The sequence below is a fragment of the Schistocerca gregaria genome, chromosome X, assembly GCF_023897955.1.
Source record: "Schistocerca gregaria isolate iqSchGreg1 chromosome X, iqSchGreg1.2, whole genome shotgun sequence".
In the NCBI taxonomy this organism is placed as follows: domain Eukaryota; kingdom Metazoa; phylum Arthropoda; class Insecta; order Orthoptera; family Acrididae; genus Schistocerca; species Schistocerca gregaria.
Window position 1 is genome coordinate 650036269 of NC_064931.1, and position 19600 is coordinate 650055868.

General features: G+C 39.2%; 1 protein-coding gene across 1 annotated transcript in view; it reads right to left on the reverse strand.

Annotated features, from left to right (window-relative positions):
• Positions 1–9749: 9749 nt before the first annotated feature.
• Positions 9750–19600, reverse strand: part of LOC126298861 (uncharacterized) — a 148615-nt gene continuing 138764 nt past the window's right edge. The window contains exons 19-20 of the mRNA XM_049990370.1: positions 17363–17491; positions 9750–10534 (exon numbers count right to left, since the gene is read on the reverse strand). Of these exons, the coding sequence (XP_049846327.1) occupies positions 10375–10534; positions 17363–17491 (289 nt within the window). The 3' untranslated portion in view covers positions 9750–10374. The remainder of the gene's footprint in view (positions 10535–17362; positions 17492–19600) is intronic.

Consider the following 19600-nt stretch of genomic DNA (forward strand, 5'->3'; position numbering starts at 1 on the left):
CAGGCGTGAATGGAGGGACAAATGGAGACGTGTCGTCTTCAGCAATGAGAGTCGCTTCTGCCTTGGTGCCAATGATGGTCGTATGCGTGTTTGGCGCCGTGCAGGTGAGTGCCACAATCAGGACTGCATACGACCGAGGCACACAGGGCCAACACCCGGCATCATGGTGTGGGGAGCGATCTCCTACACTGGCCGTACACCTCTGGTGATCGTCGAGGGGACACTGAATAGTGCACGGTACATCCAAACCGTCATCGAACCCGTCGTTCTACCATTCCTAGACCGGCAAGGGAACTTGCTGTTCCAACAGGACAATGCACGTCCGCATGTATCCCGTGCCACCCAACGTGCTCTAGAAGGTGTAAGTCAACTACCCTGGCCAGCAAGATCTCCGGATCTGTCCCCCATTGAGCATGTTTGGGACTGGATGAAGCGTCGTCTCACGCGGTCTGCACGTCCAGCACGAACGCTGGTCCAACTGAGGCGCCAGGTGGAAATGGCATGGCAAGCCGTTCCACAGGACTACATCCAGCATCTCTACGATCGTCTCCATGGGAGAATAGCAGCCTGCATTGCTGCGAAAGGTGGATATACACTGTACTAGTGCCGACATTGTGCATGCTCTGTTGCCTGCGTCTATATGCCTGTGGTTCTGTCAGTGTGATCATGTGATGTATCTGACCCCAGGAATGTGTCAATAAAGTTTCCCCTTCCTGGGACAATGAATTCACGGTGTTCTTATTTCAATTTCCAGGAGTGTATTACTGTTTTGCCATTTTACACTTCTTGTCAGTATCATTTATTAGATTTCTCTATTCCCTTTTGCCTGCTCCATTTGCTTTATTTTCTTCTTTTGTGAATTAGATTCAGTATCTCCAGTGACATTCAAGGACTTCTACTGGGTCTGGTCTTTTTGCCTATTTCATCCTCTGCTGCCCTCATCTCTCAATTTGGATGAAAGGTGACTGTCCCAACTCGTGGAAAGACACTATTTTAATCCAAATTTTAAAGCAGTTGAAGCATCAGACAGACCCCAGTAGTTGTTGTAGTATTTGTCTGACAAACTGCTTAGGGAAGACACTGGTGCATATGCTCAATCAATGCCTAGTGTGGGTTCCCGAAATTAGGTCCCGACTCAGTCGTTCCCAGTGTGGGTTGAGGAGGTATCACTCCATGCTCAATAACCTGACCCTTCTCGAAGAAGCAATTCAATGAGCTTTCCTTCATAAGCAGCTGTTTTCTTCAATTTCGAAAAGGCCTACGATACTACCTGGAGGCATAATACTTTTTTGCAGCTCCATCGGTGGGGATTCCATGGATGTCTACCCACCTTCATACGGTCATTTCTCTCAGACAGATATTTTAGATACAAGGTCAGGAATATCCTGCCTGACCGTTTTAAGTAGGAGAATGGTGTCCCTCAAGGGAGTGTTTTAAGAGTCACGGCATTTGCCATTGCAAAGAACAGTATTACATCCATAGTGTGATGTCCTATACTATGTTCCTTGTTTGTGGACATCTTCTCCATCTTCTGTTCATCCTCCAACCTTGCAACAGCTTCTTGGCTATTACAACTGACAATTAGGTGGTTAGAGGAGTGGTCTTATACCATAGTTTCTAAATCCTCTTTGGAGAAAACTGTTTGTGTTGATTTTAATAATTCACTCACTCTTTTTAATTTGTTCATTTTAAAATTGGGGGGCATCATTCTCACTTTCAAGAACAGGCGAAGTATCTGGGCCTTACTGTTGATGAGAAGTTAACTTGGCTACCACCCCTTAAAGAACTGAAACTGAGATGTCTCAAGGCCTTAAACATCCTTAAATGCATCAGTAATAGGTCTTTGGGAGCCAACAGGGCACATCTTCTCCAACTTTAAAAGGCCTTTGTTCGTCCCAGCTTGAATACAGATGCCAGATTTATGGGTCAGAGAGGCCTTCAGACTTCAAAATACCGGATGCAGTTCACCATGGGGGTAATACTCTGTCCATAGTGTCCTATTGCACAAGCCCTGTTCTTAGCTCGTATGTGGAGGCTGGTGAGCCTCTGCTGTCTATTCGACATCTTTTTGTGGTGCACCAAGCATATAGGGCTTTGTCTGTTCCTACATCACCGCCAGCATCCAGCTATATTGTGCAGCTGTCACTAGAATGACTGTTCAATCATCAGCCACAGGCAACAAGGTCATTTGAAATCCATGCAAGGGAGAGCTTTGAGTTATTACGAGTGGGGGCATTAAGGGCAAAATCCAGAGTGAAATAGGGCATCACCCTGGCTACTATGGAGAGCCAGATTGCCTTTAGAACTGACTGCTTACCGGGAGCATTATACCACAGACTATATTTTTACAATTAAATTTAATGAGATCTTACATCACCATTCAGATTTTATTACTGTGTACACACATGGAAGTAACCGAGGAGATTTCTCGTTTGTTCTATTGTGTCCCCCGACGTTGTCCTGAGGGTAGGGCTCTCAGAGCAATTTTCAGTTTATTACACAGAATTGTTTGCTACCCTGAGGGCAGTGGAGCAGATGAGATGGCATCATGACAAAAAATTCCTTATCTCAGATTCTCAAAATGCCCTCTTCACTATTGGACAGATATACCCAACAGATTGGATGGTGTAACAAGTGCAAGACACTCTCCTCCTCTTGCAAAGGCACGACAATAAAATCATTTTCTGCTGTGTCCCAGGGTACTTGGGGATTTGGGGAAATGAGCTCACTGGTGTGGCTTGCTCTGTTCCTCCTGCTGCTCACTGTTCAGTCCCCCTGCAGGCTGTCACTTCATTTGTGATCAGGAAGGCCATGCGTTGTGGAAAGCTAAGTGGTTGGAAGTGAGGAGTAATAAACTATGTTCCATAAAAACTTCAGTGTGACTGTGGTTTACCTCCTCCTGCCTATGATGGTCTGAAGAAGTAGCCCTAACACGGCTTAGAATGGGACAGTGCCAACTGACACATGCTTCCTCTTATGTCGGGAGGAGCCCCCCAGTATGTCAGAGATGCAGGACACAGCTGTCAATATGACATATTTTAACTGCGTCTGTTTTATATGATGCCCCGAGGGTTGAACTGGGGCTCCCACAGGATCTGCCCTCTGTCTTAACTGATAATGAGGTGAGTGTTGTTCGTGTTTTAAGTTTTTGTGTGGTGTCCAGAATTCTTCCCAAAATATTGGGTGTAAGATTTTTGTGTGTCACAAAGTGGCTGGGTCACTCATTATTTACAAGTAGTTATCCACTCGCAGTTATCTGTCCCCCCTTTATTTAACCATGTTTTTACAGTTCTTTTGTCTCTCATTGGGATTTAATCATGGGCTTTTCTGAAGCTCCCCTTATTGGTGTTGCCTTGCAATATTCTTGTGGGAGGGTGAAACTTTGTTTTCCATTTTATTGTCCTCCTTTCATAGATTTTCAACATGCCCATCATTATATCATTAATTAAAAGGTGCTGATGACCTTGCTGTTTAGTACCCCCAGCCATAAATCATCATCATAATACTGAACACTGAGGGTGGCCCTTACTACTCAAGTATTTATGAGGCTATATACAAGACATACCACCCCTTTTATTTCGTGAACTGTTCCAGGTATCAAAATGAGGTTTTCTGCAGTTGATAGTGCACTGAGGACTGAGGGGCACATAATGTTTTGTATGGATAATGCCCTGAACTCTGGTTTCAACCAAGATATTGAAACAAGTGTGTGTGTGTGTGTGTGTGTGTGTGTGTGTGTGTGTGTGTGTGTGTGTGTGTGTGTAACCATATGCCTTTCATAACTGCATTCAGTAGCTTTGGAGAAAACCATTATACAGATACAGTGCTTGTTAATACTGAGGTTGAAGCCTTTTACAAAAGAATCCAAAAAATGTAGTATAATTCGAAAGAAATGTGGCCAGAGTCAGCGATTGCAGTGATAACACTGCCAAGTAGAGCTCTCATGCCATGCTCCATAGTTACATACAGCAAGAGAGGCCTACACTACTAAGATAAAAATTCATTTCCTATATGACATAGATATGGGGTAATCTTGTATGTGGAACTACACCATATGCCAGCTTTTGGCACATCAAATGTGGCTTAGGAAAACTATTTAAAGTGTGTTTACATTTCCAGATTTGTGTGGGAACAGCTGCAGTTATGTCAGTCAGTTTTCCATTTAAATCCTTCCCTTTGCTGTTACTTGACAAAGCCAAAACATAAATGTCAGTTGTTCATACTTCATAATGATAAGAAGCCGTCTTCACAAATAAAAGGAAACTATTGTATTAACTTTCTTAGATTTGGAAAAAAAAATAACTCTGACCTGCCTTTTCCTGGAGATGTCTGAATGCTTCTTAAAAGGTAAAACACCTGCTATTGGACAAATGTGTGTGTAGATTCTACTCAAAACTGTAATTAGTTGGAATAGACCATAAATAAACTAAACATTTTATTCAGATTTACTGATGACATGTCATCCTAAAAATAAGTACTTTTAATAATGAAACACTGGCTTGTGTAAAGTTTAGAACTATGTTTCATCATGAAAAGTACTTATTTTTAGGGTGACATGCCATCAGTAAATCTGAATAAAATGTTTAGTTTATTTATGGTGTATTCCAACTAATTACAGTTTTGAGTAGAATCTACAGACATATTTGTCCAATAGCAGGTGTTTTATCTTTTAAGAAGCATTCAGACATCTCCAGGAAAAGGCAGGTCAGAGTTGTTTTTTTTTCCAAATTTGTTGTTGTTGTTGTCTTCAGTCCTGAGACTGGTTTGATGCAGCTCTCCATGCTACTCTATCCTGTGCAAGCTTCTTCATCTCCTAGTACTTACTGCAACCTACATCCTTCTGAATCTGCTTAGTATATTCATCTCTTGGTCTCCCTCTACGATTTTCACCCTCCATGCTGCTCTCCAATGCTTAATTTGTGACCCCTGATGCCTCAGAACATGCCCTACCAACCAGTCCCTTCTTCTTGTCAAGTTGTGCCACAAACTCCTCTTCTCCCCTGTAGGTGCAACCACAACGGAGGGGTATCTGTTGAGAGGCCAGACAATTGTGTGGTTCCTGAAGAGGGGCAGCAGCCTTTTCAGTAGTTGAAGGGGCAGCAGTCTTTTCAGTAGTTGTGGGGGCAACAGTCTGTATGATTGATTTGGCCTTGTAACACTAACCAAAACGGCCTTGCTGTGCTGGTACTGTGAACGACTGAAAGCAAGGGGAAACTGTTGCCGTAATTTTTCTCGAGGCCATGCAGCTTTACTGTATGGTTAAATGATGATGGCGTCCTCTTGGGTAAATCATTGCAGAGGTAAAACAGTCCCCCATTTGGCTCTCCGGGCGGGGAATATTCAAGAGGGTGTCGTTATCAGGAGAAAGAAAACTGGGGTTCTACGGATCGGAGCATGGAATGTCAGATCCCTTAATCGGGCAGGTAGGTTAGAAAACTTAAAAAGGGAAATGGATAGGTTAAAGTTAGATGTAGTGGGAATTAGTGAAGTTCGGTGGTAGGAGGAACAAGACTTTTGATCAGGTGAATACAGGGTTATAAATACAAAATCAGATAGGGCTAATGCTGGAGTAGGTTTAATAATCAATAAAAAATTAAGAGTGTGGGTAAGCTACTACAAACAGCATAGTGAACGCATTATTGTGGTCAAGTTAGACACGAAGCCCATGCCTACTACAGTAGTACAAGTTTATATGCCAACTAGCACTACAGATGATGAAGAAATGTATGATGAGATGAAAGAAATTATTCAGTTAGTGAAGGGAGATGAAAATTTAATAGTCATGGGTGACTGGAATTCGGTAGTAGGAAAAGGGAGAGAAGCAAACATAGTAGGTGAATATGGATTGGGGGAGAGAAATGAAAGAGGAAGCCGTCTGGTAGAATTTTGCACAGAGCATAACTTAATCATAGCTAACGTGGTTCAAGAATCATGAAAGGAGGTTGTATACATGGGAGAATCCTGGAGATACTAGAAGGTATCAGATAGATTATATAATGGTAAGACAGAGATTTAGGAACCAAGTTTTAAATTGTAAGACATTTCTAGGGGCAGATGTGGACTCTGACCACAATTTATTGGTTATGAACTGTAGACTAAAACTGAAAAAAAATGCAAAAACGTGGGAATATAAGGAGATGGGACCTGGATAAACTTACTAAACCAGAGGTTGTACAGAGTTTCAGGGAGAACATAAGGGAACAATTGCAGGAATGGGGGAAAGAAATACAGTAGAAGAAGAATGGGTAGCTTTGAGGGATGAAGTTGTGAAGGCAGAAGAGGATCAAGTAGGTAAAAAGACAACGGCTAGTAGTAACAGAAGAAATATTGAATTTAATTGATGAAAGGAGAAAATATAAAAATGTAGTAAATGAAGCAGGCAAAAAGGAATACAAACGTCTCAAAAATGAGATCAACAGGAAGTGCGAAATGGCTAATCAGGGATGGCTAGAGGACAAATGTAAGGATGTAGAGGCTTACCTCACTAGTGGCAAGATAGATACTACCTACAGGAAAATTAAAGAGACCTTTGGAGAAAAGAGAACCACTTGTGTGAATATCAAGAGCTCAGATGCAAAACCAGTTCTAAGCAAAGAAGGGAAAGCAGAAAGGTGGAAGGAGTATATAGAGGGTCCATACAAGGGTAATGTACTTGAGGACAATATTATGGAAATGGAAGAGGATGTAGATGAAGATGAAATGGGAGATACGATACTGTGCAAAGAGTTTGACAGAGCGCTTAAGGACCTGAGTCGAAACAAGGCCCTGGGACTAGGTAACATTCCATTAGAACTACTGACAGTCTTGGGAGAGCCAGTCCTGAGAAAACTCTACCATCTGGTGAGCAAGATGTATGAGACAAGCGAAATACCCTCAGACTTCAAGAAGAATATAATAATGCCAATCCCAAAGAAAGCAGGTGGTGAAAGATGTGAAAATTACCGAACTATCGGTTTAATAAGTCACAGCTACAAAATACTAATGTGAATTCTTTGCAGACGAATGGAAAAACTGGTAGAAGTCGACCTCAGGGAAGATCAGTTTGGATTCCAGAGAAATGTTGGAACACGTGAGGCAATACTGGCCTTATGACTTACCTTAGAAGAAAGATTAAGGAAAGGCAAACCTACGTTTCTAGCATTTATAGACTTAGAGAAAGCTTTAGACCTTGTTGACTGGAATACTCTGTTTCAAATTCTAAAGGTGGCAGGGGTAAAATACAGGGAGCGAAAGGCTATTTACAATTTGTACAGAAACCAGATGGCAGTTATTAGAGTCGAGGAGCATGAAAGGGAAGCAGTGGTTGGGAAAGGAGTGAGACAGGGTTTTAGCCTCTTCCTGATGTTATTCAATCTGTATATTGAGCAAGCAGTAAAGGAAACAAAAGAAAAATTTGGAGTAGGTATTAAAATCCATGGAGAAGAAATAAAAACTTCGAAGTTCTCCGATGACATTGTAATTCGGTCAGAGACAGGAAAGGACTTGGAAGAGCAGTTGAATGGAATGTACAGTATCTTGAAAGGAGAGCTGCATCAAACCAGTCTCAGGAATGAAGACAACAACAACAACAACAGATAAAAAAAAAAACCTCTTTGACCTGCCTTTTCCTGGAGACGTCTGAATGCTTCTTAAAAGGTAAAACACCTGCTATTGGACAAATGTGTCTGTAGATTCTACTCAAAACTGTAATTAGTTGGAATACACCATAAATAAACTAAACATTTTATTCAGATGTACTGATGACATGTCACCCTAAAAATAAGTACTTTTCATAATGAAACATAGTTTTAAACTTTACACAAGCCAGTGCTCAAATTGTTTACCATCAACTTCATTGCATAATTGCAATCATCACTCAAGAGATAGATGAACAGATGCAAGTACATTAGATGATATGCTGCTGGATGCTGTGAGAATTAGATGGCACATATCATCTGGAATAGTTTGGACTTCACGATAGACTTCATCTTTTAGTGCTCTTCATGAAAAGAAATCAAGAGGAATCAAATCAGGGGACCTGGCCAATCACTGTACAGCAGCATTCTGTCCTATCCATTGGTTGGAAACTTTTCATTCATTATAAGCACTGCAACATGAGAAGAGGGCATTGGGCAGCCATTGTGTTGGAACAACATACACTGTTGCTTATGCAGTGGTACCTCTTCTAGGAGACCAGGTAGAATGTTCATAAGAAATTGTGTGTACTTATATCCATTTAACACTCATAGGATAAAGTAAGGTCCCATGCTGGAGTTCCCTATGGTGCTCCACCATGCATTTACACACCACAGTCATTGGGGTTGTACCTAACAAATCCAGTGTGAATTTTCTGCAGACCAATACTGCATCTTATGTAGATCTGTGTCACCGTGGTACAAAGTATGCTGCAATGCAAACCATCAAAATTCTGTATGACATTTGAAATCACATCCTCTGAGTGTATGATGTAGTGACAGATAAGGGGGAAATTAATGTCAATGCAAGATGTGAATGACACTCATCTGACTGACTCCACATTCGTTGGCTATACATCTCAAGCCAACATGTGAACTGATAAGTGTCGTAACCAGAACAGCTTCTTCATGTGCTCTCGGCTTTTGCTCTCAGTCCTCACCCTCTGACGTTCAAGCGGCCTGTTTGCACTAGTGACGTAATAATTCGTGAGAGTGCCTGGCGTGATGGACAATGACGATTAGGATAGACATTCCTGTACTGCTGCACCATTTTGACAACAGTTTTTTAAAATTTGCCATATAGAAGTAGAATGTCTAATTTCTCCTCATTTTTGTATGTGTCTGCATAAATGTCAAAGCAGAAATGACCTGCTGATAGATGATATGGCTCCTGCTAGTTTTGCAGTGCAGACACGTAAATGGTGACTTTTGTGTGTGTGTGTGTGTGTGTGTGTGTGTGTGTGTGTGTGTGTGTGTGTGTGTGTGTGTGTGTGTGTGTGTGTGTAGAGTTACCAATTTCAGAATTAAGAAGCAGTATATATCACTGTACTCATCTTTTCAAGCACTTTCAAATACCATAAAAAACCATTATATTTGAAATATCATACTTGCTTCAACATCTTAAAAGAGTTAAGACTATATATCACAGAACATAAATATATGCCCCTTAGCATACTATCATTTGCTGAAAACCTCATTTCAATGTTTAGAACTATTCCTGAAATAAAAGGGGTGTTACATATTTCCTGACACACCATGTATATTTCTTCCATGTCTACAGTATTTCATACTTTTCTAAAAAATTAAAACTCCATCCCAATAGGCCTTGGAAGGTCCAACAGTACTGACCAGCTGCCGTGTTATCCTCAGCCCACAGGCGTCACTGGATGCGGATATGGAGGGGCATGTGGTCAGTACACCACTCTCCCGGCCGTATGTCAGTTTACAAGACCACAGCCACTACTTTTCAATCAAGTAGCTCCTCAGTTTGTCTCACAAGGTATGAGTGCACCATGCTTGCGAACAGCACTCGACAGACCGGATGGTTACCCATCCAAGTGCTAGCCCATCCCAACAGCAATTAACTTCCGTAATCTGACGGGTACCGGTGTTACAACTGCAGCAAGGTCGTTGGCAATACATAGTTATCTAAGCCCTGGCTGGAAAATTTAAATAACGTTTTTCATTCTATTTACCTTTTCAGGATGTAATCATACATGACAATACTGACATGGCACAAAAACAATTTTTTTTAACTTTTGTTTGCATGGAAAATAAAGTAGAATTGTCCACAAATTTAATATCTGTATGTTTTAAAAAATTTATTGATGTTATATAACTACAAAATTACAAATTTAGCTCATAGTGTGAAACTGATAATTGTTACATTATGTTCTTGTATAACAAACTTTCATTGGGTTATTTACAGTCTTATATATATCATGAGTTAATAATCATCGAGTTTTCAGAATATTACAAAATGAAAATAAAATGTAGGATGAAAGTCTTAATGTCACAGGAGTACACATTGGCAGAAGACGGTTTAGTTACAGTGAAGTCTCTAAAAGCTATAGGAAAATAGTACATACTATTTGTTTCAAAATCAATGTGGTAGCAACTATGACTGATCACTCAGTGAAGATGTATAGATGTAAAAAAAATTGAAAGTTCAGAAAATGTTGAGAAAATATTATGAATAGATTGTAACATGTTCACATCAATGTATAAATGAACACATTAAATCTGTTTACACAAAAGAAAACAAAAACCTGAAGACAAACATTCTCTTCCATGTTACTCACTGAAGGAAAGGAGTTCAATAAACAGATGTCAGTAGTTTGTGCCTTTTATACCAAACAGAGAGAAACATTTTTGTTCTCTTACATAACACGCAGTCTGCATATCCAAAGGCTTTCGTTACCTATACTTGCATTTTATGTCCTGCCTGTGATGCTGTAATGCTTCTTAGACTTCGAGACCTTTCAAACAATGATGGATCTGTATAGATAGGCTCACTTGGGTCATCAAATCCTCTACCACATCTATTTGGCATTTCTGGATCCATTATTTTTGCTGTATTCCTGTATAAAGAAAAACTATCATTCAGTTTTCATATAGATATAATCCCAGATGTTAATATACTTATATTTCAACACATTTTTGACTAGTAAATGTGTGGTGGGTAACAATGGATATGAGCTTTAAATAATAATATCCAATTGCTATCATGTTCTTGCACAACATCTGTGGATAAAAATATGAAGTTTTTGAACGATGAGTAATGTAAACTATTTTAATTCATGTGAGTGGGGTTGTAAGTCATATTCACATGGTTGCCTGTTTTAATGTGAGTGAACTACATGTGTCGTATCAAAGAAGTGGAGTCGGGCAGCTTCACTCTTGTGTATTAATATACACACACATGGAGTTGGCCATTTCTAATATGAAATGGGTTTTGCCAAGTGGCAAGCATCTCAAGGCTCTCAGCATTTAGCTGGGGACTGGTTATCGCCACCATATCTGCACATTTCAGAGAGCACTTTGCCACAAGACAGTGGATCATTGTATCATATCGAGTGAGGATCTTAGCTTAGCTGTCTATGAGGATGGTACAAACCAGTATATAAAAACAGATCTCCACTTCAAGCTGTTCTGTGTGCTGATGTCGTGTATAGCTGTCATGCTGAAACAGCCATGAATGGGCAACCTCTGGTGCACATACCACACCATGATTGCATAAGACTTATTCAGACAAGATGGGGACTGTTTACTGTATTTTATGGACTACAAGACACACTTTTTTTCTTTGAAAAATTGTCTCCAAAATTCAGGTGTGTCTTATAGTCGAAATTAGTGTAAAAATGTCTAGTGTTTTATTTAAAATTCCCACCAGTCTGAAAAATTCCCATATAGCTGCCGATGCCATGGGAAACCAATGATCATTTTCAAGTGCAAAACAATTCCAAAACCTTCTGAAATATCGCCAGGTGTTGTTCATGTATCGGTACGTAACAAGGGTTGGATGGATGAGACTGAAGTGAAATTATGGATTAACAGCGTGTGAGAGAGAAGGAAAGGTGCTTTATTGAAGAAGAGTTCTCTTGTCATGCAAGATCAGTTTAGTACTCATTTGAAAAATTCTGTGAAAGAGAAATTGAGACAGGGATATAAAGAGCTTGCTGTTATTCTGGGAGGACTTACTTTCCAATTGCAACCTTTTGGTGTCTTGATAAATAAACCATTTAAAGTGTATATGAGAGAGGAGTGGAACAACTGGATGACAGATGAATTTATGCCAAAGGGAGCTGTGAAACAACATAGAATCAAACAAGTGTGCCAGTGGATGAAACAGTCATGGTCTAGAGTGAGGGGAGATATTATTGTTAAATCTTTCAAGAAGTGTGGCATAAGTACGTTCTCCGTGGCAGTGAAGACCACCTTATATATGAAGAGGACAACTGATGACAAAGACGGAGGAGGAGGAGGAGGAGAAGGAAAAGAAGATGAAGATGACGACGAGAGTTCAGATGACAGTTTTCAGGTATTTTTAAGGTCAGTTTGGTTTTATAAACTAAGGTTTTTTTAGTCTGGCTTTGCAGCCTAATAGTAAAAGTGATAAAAATGTATTTTTTTTAAAAAAAGCTTAAAAATTAAGTTGTGTCTTGTAGTCCATAAAATATTGTGCCTACTTGTGGGACAGGATCTAACTTCTGACTTTTTCTACAAATGTCAGAAAATGAGTTTCCCTCTGGTACATATCAACATCCAACCTAATTAGAGGTCATGGCTAAGCAGTTCCCCTGAGGAATTATTTGGAAAACAGTATTGAAACAAGAGTAACAAGACACAAGTGTGTTCTTAAGACAATAAGGGGTTTTTTTTTTTTTTTAGAAAGTGCCACTTTCCTAGATCAAGAAGAATACAGAAGTATTTCTGACACTTTAAAGTTAGTAAAATATTTGGGAAGCAGGACTATGTTCATAGAAACATTCACGTCCATGTAAACAACAAGATTCCCCCACACAGCAGAGCCAAAAAAATATACAGAGCTTTTCAACTCCCAACATTTGCTGCTGTGACTATTTTGGCTCTTAAAATCCCAATCTGGATAGTTCATGCCTCAACACAAATGCTGATAAATAGTGCCAACACAAATATCTGCCTTTGTAAGTATGGCTGCAAAAATGTGCTTACCTCAAAACCTGCTGCTCCCTGCAGACAGGCATAAATGACGGCAGGTACCAACACACTGTCAGTAAAGCCGTGAAGGCAGGTTGTGAGTCATGCTGGGATAGCTCAGTCAGCAGAGCACTTGCTTGTGAAAACCAAAGATCCCAGGTTTGAGTCCCTACTGACACATATTTATAATCTGCCAGGAAGTTTCAAATCATAATATTTTCCATTGCAGAATGAAAATTTATTCTGGAAATGTATAACTGCCCCATCTTTATGTGGGAGACTGATTTGGCATTGTCTGCTGCTCATAACACATCACCTGATCATGATAGGATCCATTATTATATTTTTCAGAACCTTTTAGTGGGCAGCAAAGAAATCCTCCTTGCCCTTTTTAAGTTTGTCTAGGCATGGAAAGTAACTTTTGTAAAGTTTTCCCCACTTACTGTGAGGGAAAGACCTTGAATCAGATGGTAAGCTGCTGCCACAATTTCATTGTGAATACAGGAGATATTGATTGATAAACTAGCACTGCTGAAGGCAACTATACAACAGATTCCTTGCAAAGAAATAACTTTTTTTTTTAACCTTCAGAAGAAGTAAAATACTACAAGGAGTCCTAATATTCTCTGACATCTCCGTGAATGGAAAATCTGATGGCATCTTGATGTAATACTTTCATTCCTCACATTTTAAATATAGAGTTGGAAACATCTAGTCCAACCATTTTTAACAAGAGAACAGTGTCTCTAATTGCTAATAACAATATTACATCCATGGTAAGTTCATTGATGAGTTTTCCATTCTTACCTCTTTGCAAGTAGCACATACAAGCTACAAATGGAAATTAAGACGTTGCAATTTATGAGCAGATAAAACAGGTATTAAATTTTTGACAGACAAATCTGTGCATGTCCTTTTTAACTATGCACACACCATTTTTAATTTACCTGGTTTGAGATTGAGGAACAGCAATTTAAAATAACTGTGAGATTTGTGGGTATTGTTGATGAAAAGTTCACTTGATGATTGCACAATTCAGCTGTTTAAAAGCAAGGTCTCATGGAGCACAAAATTTTTAAAATGTATGAGTCACAGGGCTTGGGTTGAATTCAGATTTTTCTGCTCCAATGTTGCTGAACTCTGTTTGTTCCCTCCTTGACTACAGATGTATTACATTGTATGGGTCAGTGCAGGGCTCATATATTTATTTATTTATTGTTCAGCCTATTCAATCTATACAAGATGTAGCCTCTTTAAGTTATTAAATACATTTTTAAGAGGTGTTTCCATGCATCTCTGTCCGCTGCTGTCTTCTGCCAGTTGAAGTCTGCAACTTTCCCGAGTTCCTTATCCCAGCGATCAGGTGAGCTCACTGGTGGCCCTCGTGTTTCTCTGTGACTCCACTCTAAAACTGATTTTGCCCATCGTTCATCCTTCATTCATGCAATATGTCCTGCCCACTGCCATTATATATATATATATATATATATATATATATATATATATATATATATATATTAAAAACAAAGATTCCAAGACTTACCAAGCAGGAAAGCGCCGGTAGACAGGCACAATAAAATAACACACACACACACACACACACACACACACACACACACACACACACACACACACAAAATTTCAAGCTTTCGCAACCGCCAATAACACACACACACACACACACACACACACACACACACACACACACAAAATTTCAAGCTTTCGCAACCGGCAGCTGCTTCGTCAGGAAAGAGGGAAGGAAAAGGAAAGATGAAAGGATGTGGGTTTTAAGGGAGAGGGTAAGGAGTCATTCCAATCCCGGGAGCGGAAAGACTTACCTTAGGGGGAAAAAAGGATAGGTATATACTCCACACACACACACACACACACACACACACACACATACACGGACACAAGCATATACATATATATTCTGTGATATATATATATATATATATCACAGGAAGTTCAATGTGGCTGTTTATGGATGATGCTGCAATGCAAAAATACGGCCTGCTGATATGACCTGCACTGGACAGAAATTGGCAGTTGAGCCTTAACATAAACAAATTTAATGTATTTCCCATATATACACACCAAGAGACCCATTATTGGTTGATTACATGATTGCTTACAATCACTGAAAAGAATCCCATCCATTAAATCTCTGGGAACATACATAAAGAATAATTCGTTGGGGAACGACCAGATGAAACTAACCATTGGAAAGGCAGATGCTAGAAAGATTCATTGGAATAACCACCTAGTAGTGTAGGCACCCATAAAGGAGATCTTACATATCTTTCATGGAATCAGTTCCTGAGCATTGCTCCTAAATTGTGAACCTTTTCACGTGGGATTGAGATAAAGCCAAAGGAGGACAGTGTATTTCATTGCAGGTTCTGTTGGTAAGTGCAAAAGAATCATTATATGGTCATTCAACTTCAGTGAGAGTTGAATTCAGCTCACAACAGGAGCTCTTTGAATGAGCCCAGTGAACAGCCTCCTCATGGACGCTGGTGTTCCTCCGTTGCGGCTTTGACGGCAAGTGCTGCTTGCAAATTGTACTGTCCACATTCATAATTCACCTGCCACCCAAATTTCTGTCTCCTTTTCCCTAACATGACAATCCATCTCTCCAGCAACAGTGACCCAGAACTGAGAATCCCCTTGCCCTCTGTGTCTGGTCACTTCATACTGAACTCAGCGTTTTAACTCTACCACCTTTCCTGCAAGTCCATTTACATACCCCTCCATGGTCCATGCCTTGGCCACAGCTTCATTTGGACCTAACGCAAGGCCCAAAATGCTCAGTTCCACCTGACGCCTTCTGCCAGCAATTTTTATCTTATAGTTGGCAATAAATAAGAAACACACACAAGTTCATATTGTGCTTTGTGGAATTGTTGAATTCTGCCAGTCACTGTTTCCACACATAGTGGTGTCTAGCACTTTGTTTGTGATTGGTCAGGTCAACTTGTCCAGTTTTAACTGCACCTATTTGAGCTTGAAAGCTATTTGTTCCTAGTGACGCTAGTGAATAGGTGCCACTAAGAGTGTATGTATAGGTGGAGAGACAATGGCTAGCTGTCCTTCAACTTATTAGTTAGTATTACCAGTTTTCTTGAATTATTTGCAATTACAATAAATCATTTAAAATCTCTATCTTCAGGAGGTTCAACTCCTATTATTGCTGATAGAAGCATTTAAAATAGAACACATCACTCTTAGATGCTTTATTGCCTCCCTTTGTCCACATGATATGTGGGTCCCTTTTAACCTAGGAGCTGAGTGACCAGTTTTCCCACCTCCAACCTCCCTACACCAGTCTTTCTTTCCTGCCTGAAGAAGGAAACTATTGTTTCCAAAAGCAGGAATCCTGTGTTCTATTTCAAGTGTTTCTCTTGGCAATGCTGGGAGTTGCACTTCCTGAAGAGAAGAATGAGCCAACATTTCAGTCTCTACAGTTTTTGACAAATTTATGAACTGATTTTGTTTTACAAAAAATCAGTTGGGATATTTAATGTATTGCTTTACTGAGCAGTAGTCACCTCAGATCCAAATGTGTGGTGAGATCTACAATTGAACACTTTACGGAAACCATAATGCTGAATTGTCAGTTTACAAGAAATTACTATGTGCAATAATTTACATTACTGGTTAAAATACTCTTTAAAAATGGATATGACAACCATCTTCCTTGTAGGGTGTGGGAGGATATGTGTACAAAATTTCATAAAAGTTGTCATTAATCATTCCCATAAATTTACTTGAGAAATAGCAGTGGTGCAGAAAATTTGCCTTGCATAGATAAGGGGGATATATTAAGCAGAGAAAGTTTAAATTGCACAAAACCTTGTAGAGGGAGTGCAGTGAATTAAGTTCTTGTCACCCAATAAAACTGAAGCAGTGACATGTTCTGTGTATGATGGTCTGAAACCTGAAGACAGAACATAATAGCTATAAGACAGATGGTAAAACTGTATTCAAAGTCACGATCCTGTTCTGTAGGTTACACTATTTGGTAAGGTGCTGTACCCTCCTTGTAAATTGAATTGAAAGATCTGTGGTTGTCTTGAGAAACTAAAATACAGATTTGTGCTTGCAGTGAACCAATTTTTCAGGCTGCAGTGCAGGTAGAGAACTATGTGAGCTATCTGAAAAAAATTCTTTACTTGAAAGATCAGCTAATCTTTATCCATTTCTACTTTGTTTTCTGTTCTATATCTCTACTAGTTGGTGAGTAGTGCTCTATCTTTATACACAACTTTTATTCCATACTGGATGTTCTGTCTCTCAATGTACAAACTCATTTCAAAATAATGACCACAGATTTAATTTAAATGCTTTCAGTTCTGAAAGATGTCATATCTCCTGCCAATCTCCACATGCTAATAAAGCATTCAAATGTTGAAGCTATGTCTTTTTATGTTTCATGCTATTTGTGAATCACAAATACAATAACAATAGGAAATTTTCAGAGCCGAAAGGTGTTTTGGTTTGATGTTTTATATTAAACAGCTGAGGTCCTGCAACCATCAGTATAAAGGTGTGTGTGGGGGGGGAGGGGGGGGAGGGAGTGGGGGGGGGGGGGATGCCTGTAGTTGAACACTATCTCCATGATGTATATGAAACAAATAGTGCTACCATAATACATCATTTCATCATTTGTAATATTTTCCCCGGGAAATATATTTAGCCAGCCCCTGTACTTTTACATGTCTACTCACCCATTTCCAAAAGCTTTCTTGGCATTTGGAACAAGAAAAGAGAAATTTGGTCTGTTTGATATGGTAGGAATATTAGCTGGATGTGTACTGTCAGCTGCAACATTCTTCATATGGACAGACCAGTAGCGCCTGTAGAGAATAACACAAAATAATGATAAAAAACAGGTACAAAATTATCTGTGCCACATTCTGTGTAAAATTAATTTGCATCTGAAATAACTTACACTGTTCGCAGTGTTTTATGTACTGTGCAAGAAAGAATTATTATAATATCGCATCATCTGCAATACCATATTTCTACAATAAACATTGTGCTGACTAATTTTTCTGTATTTGATGTGTAGTTTCCTAATTAATTAAATATTTTATCTCACTTCCTCACAATATAATGTGCACAAGTGGGTTAAAGGTAAAAACTTTAACATGCTTATAACAGCTTCCACCAGAGAAATCTAAATATGATTCAGAATAAATCTAAATATGATCGAGAATAAACATATGAGTAGAAACAGTTGTCCAAATGGGACGATCTTTGTGATAAAGAAAGGATGCTCTGCTGACTAAATGAAACCTCTTAGAAAAGTGAACATGAAATATATCAAATGCTACCAGTCTTGGCAGGAGATAGAAAGAGAAAAATAAATAAATTTGTTATCTCATTGAAAATGAGAAAACAGAAAACAATGTATACATTTTTTACATGTATCCACTTAACGGGAGTGAGTGATTTCGTATTCTGCTCATTGACTATTTCATTTTGGAAAATCTGTGTATAAATCTGATCAGTTACAGAAAGAGAGATTCTTAAAGTAAAACTGAAGCAGAATGGTGAATTAATTGAAGCTGTGGAAATCCTAACTGTCCCAAGTGGGTGCATTTTGCAAATAGTGATCCACGTTAAAGAAAGACATTGATCAGAACACAATGAACAGGTCTCTACACAAATATGGAACCAGATCCAGCCACTACTTGCATCTCAATAGAAAAAAACAAAACAAAAATCCAAAATAGTGTGCTGTATAATGGAATTAATCTATACAATAAACTACCACAAGAGATCGAAGATGAAAGCGGAATACGTGCTTTCTGGAGTACCCTTAAATTATTTGTTAGAAAAGTGTTTTTATACCATAAATGATTACCTAAAATGATTGCAAAACATGGTGTAACTTAGTCATAAGAAATTTGGGGTACAACAGCAACCAAAATATATAGTTAGATGAACATATAAAAAACTAACATAACTGGAGAACAGTGAACAGGATGAACTCTCCTCCCAGGTATCACACATACTTGGTAGGAATGTGGGCGGGAGCACTCTATGAGGTGGCTGAAGGGCTCAATTGGCAGTGAGTTGCAACCAAAAACACAGCTGTGTGAAGGTCTTTAACAATGCTTATTTGCCACAGACTGGCTGCATATTCCCAATGTATCAATGAATCCTCTGATAAAACTAAGATCTGGAGACCTCACTGACAAGTCAATGTGAGGAGCATCTTCACCAGCAAGAAATCCATCTTCTAGAGCAGCCCGATGTATAAAGGCAAGGTGAAAGGTCTCTGACCTTGTAGTGAAAAACTGTTTCTTAATTCAACACACACATTGCTTTCAGTGTAGTCCTCTTTTAGGTCAACTCACTTTATCCAGTGCCTTTCCCATGAGTAGATTCTGTCCCTGAAGTGTAGTTCTGAAAGGTCAGCAGAAAACAAATCAGTGGCTGTCATAGCCTTTTCACTGGGCTCCATAAATATTTTCCATGGTACCTTTCTTTGTCCTGATGAGAGATTTTTTTCCATTTTAATCCAGACCTCCACTCACATTTTTTAAATCCAGCTGGCCAAGGAGACTTATGTGTAGGAGTCATCAGTTGTTACTTTAATCATCAGGTAATAAAAAAGAAAAACGTTTTTGTATCCCAGAAAACAGTGGTCTTAATATTTCTGGTGAATAAAAACGTCTTTGTCTTCTTTGCTGCACAGTAATAAGCTCTTACCTCCTGCTTTGATTACCATTCCATTTTTGCCATGAAACAATAGACACTATCCACATAAGCCTACCCCTTGGATATTATGGTAACAAGCTATTCTGTGATCATCATTCATACCAAGACTAAAGTGAAATTAATCAGTGGATTTAATTCATTATCATTATTGTGTACAACTGCGGCATTCTGTGTACAACTCATGGTGAGCTGTATGTTGCAAAGAGACATGAATACACAATGCAGAAGATGTTATG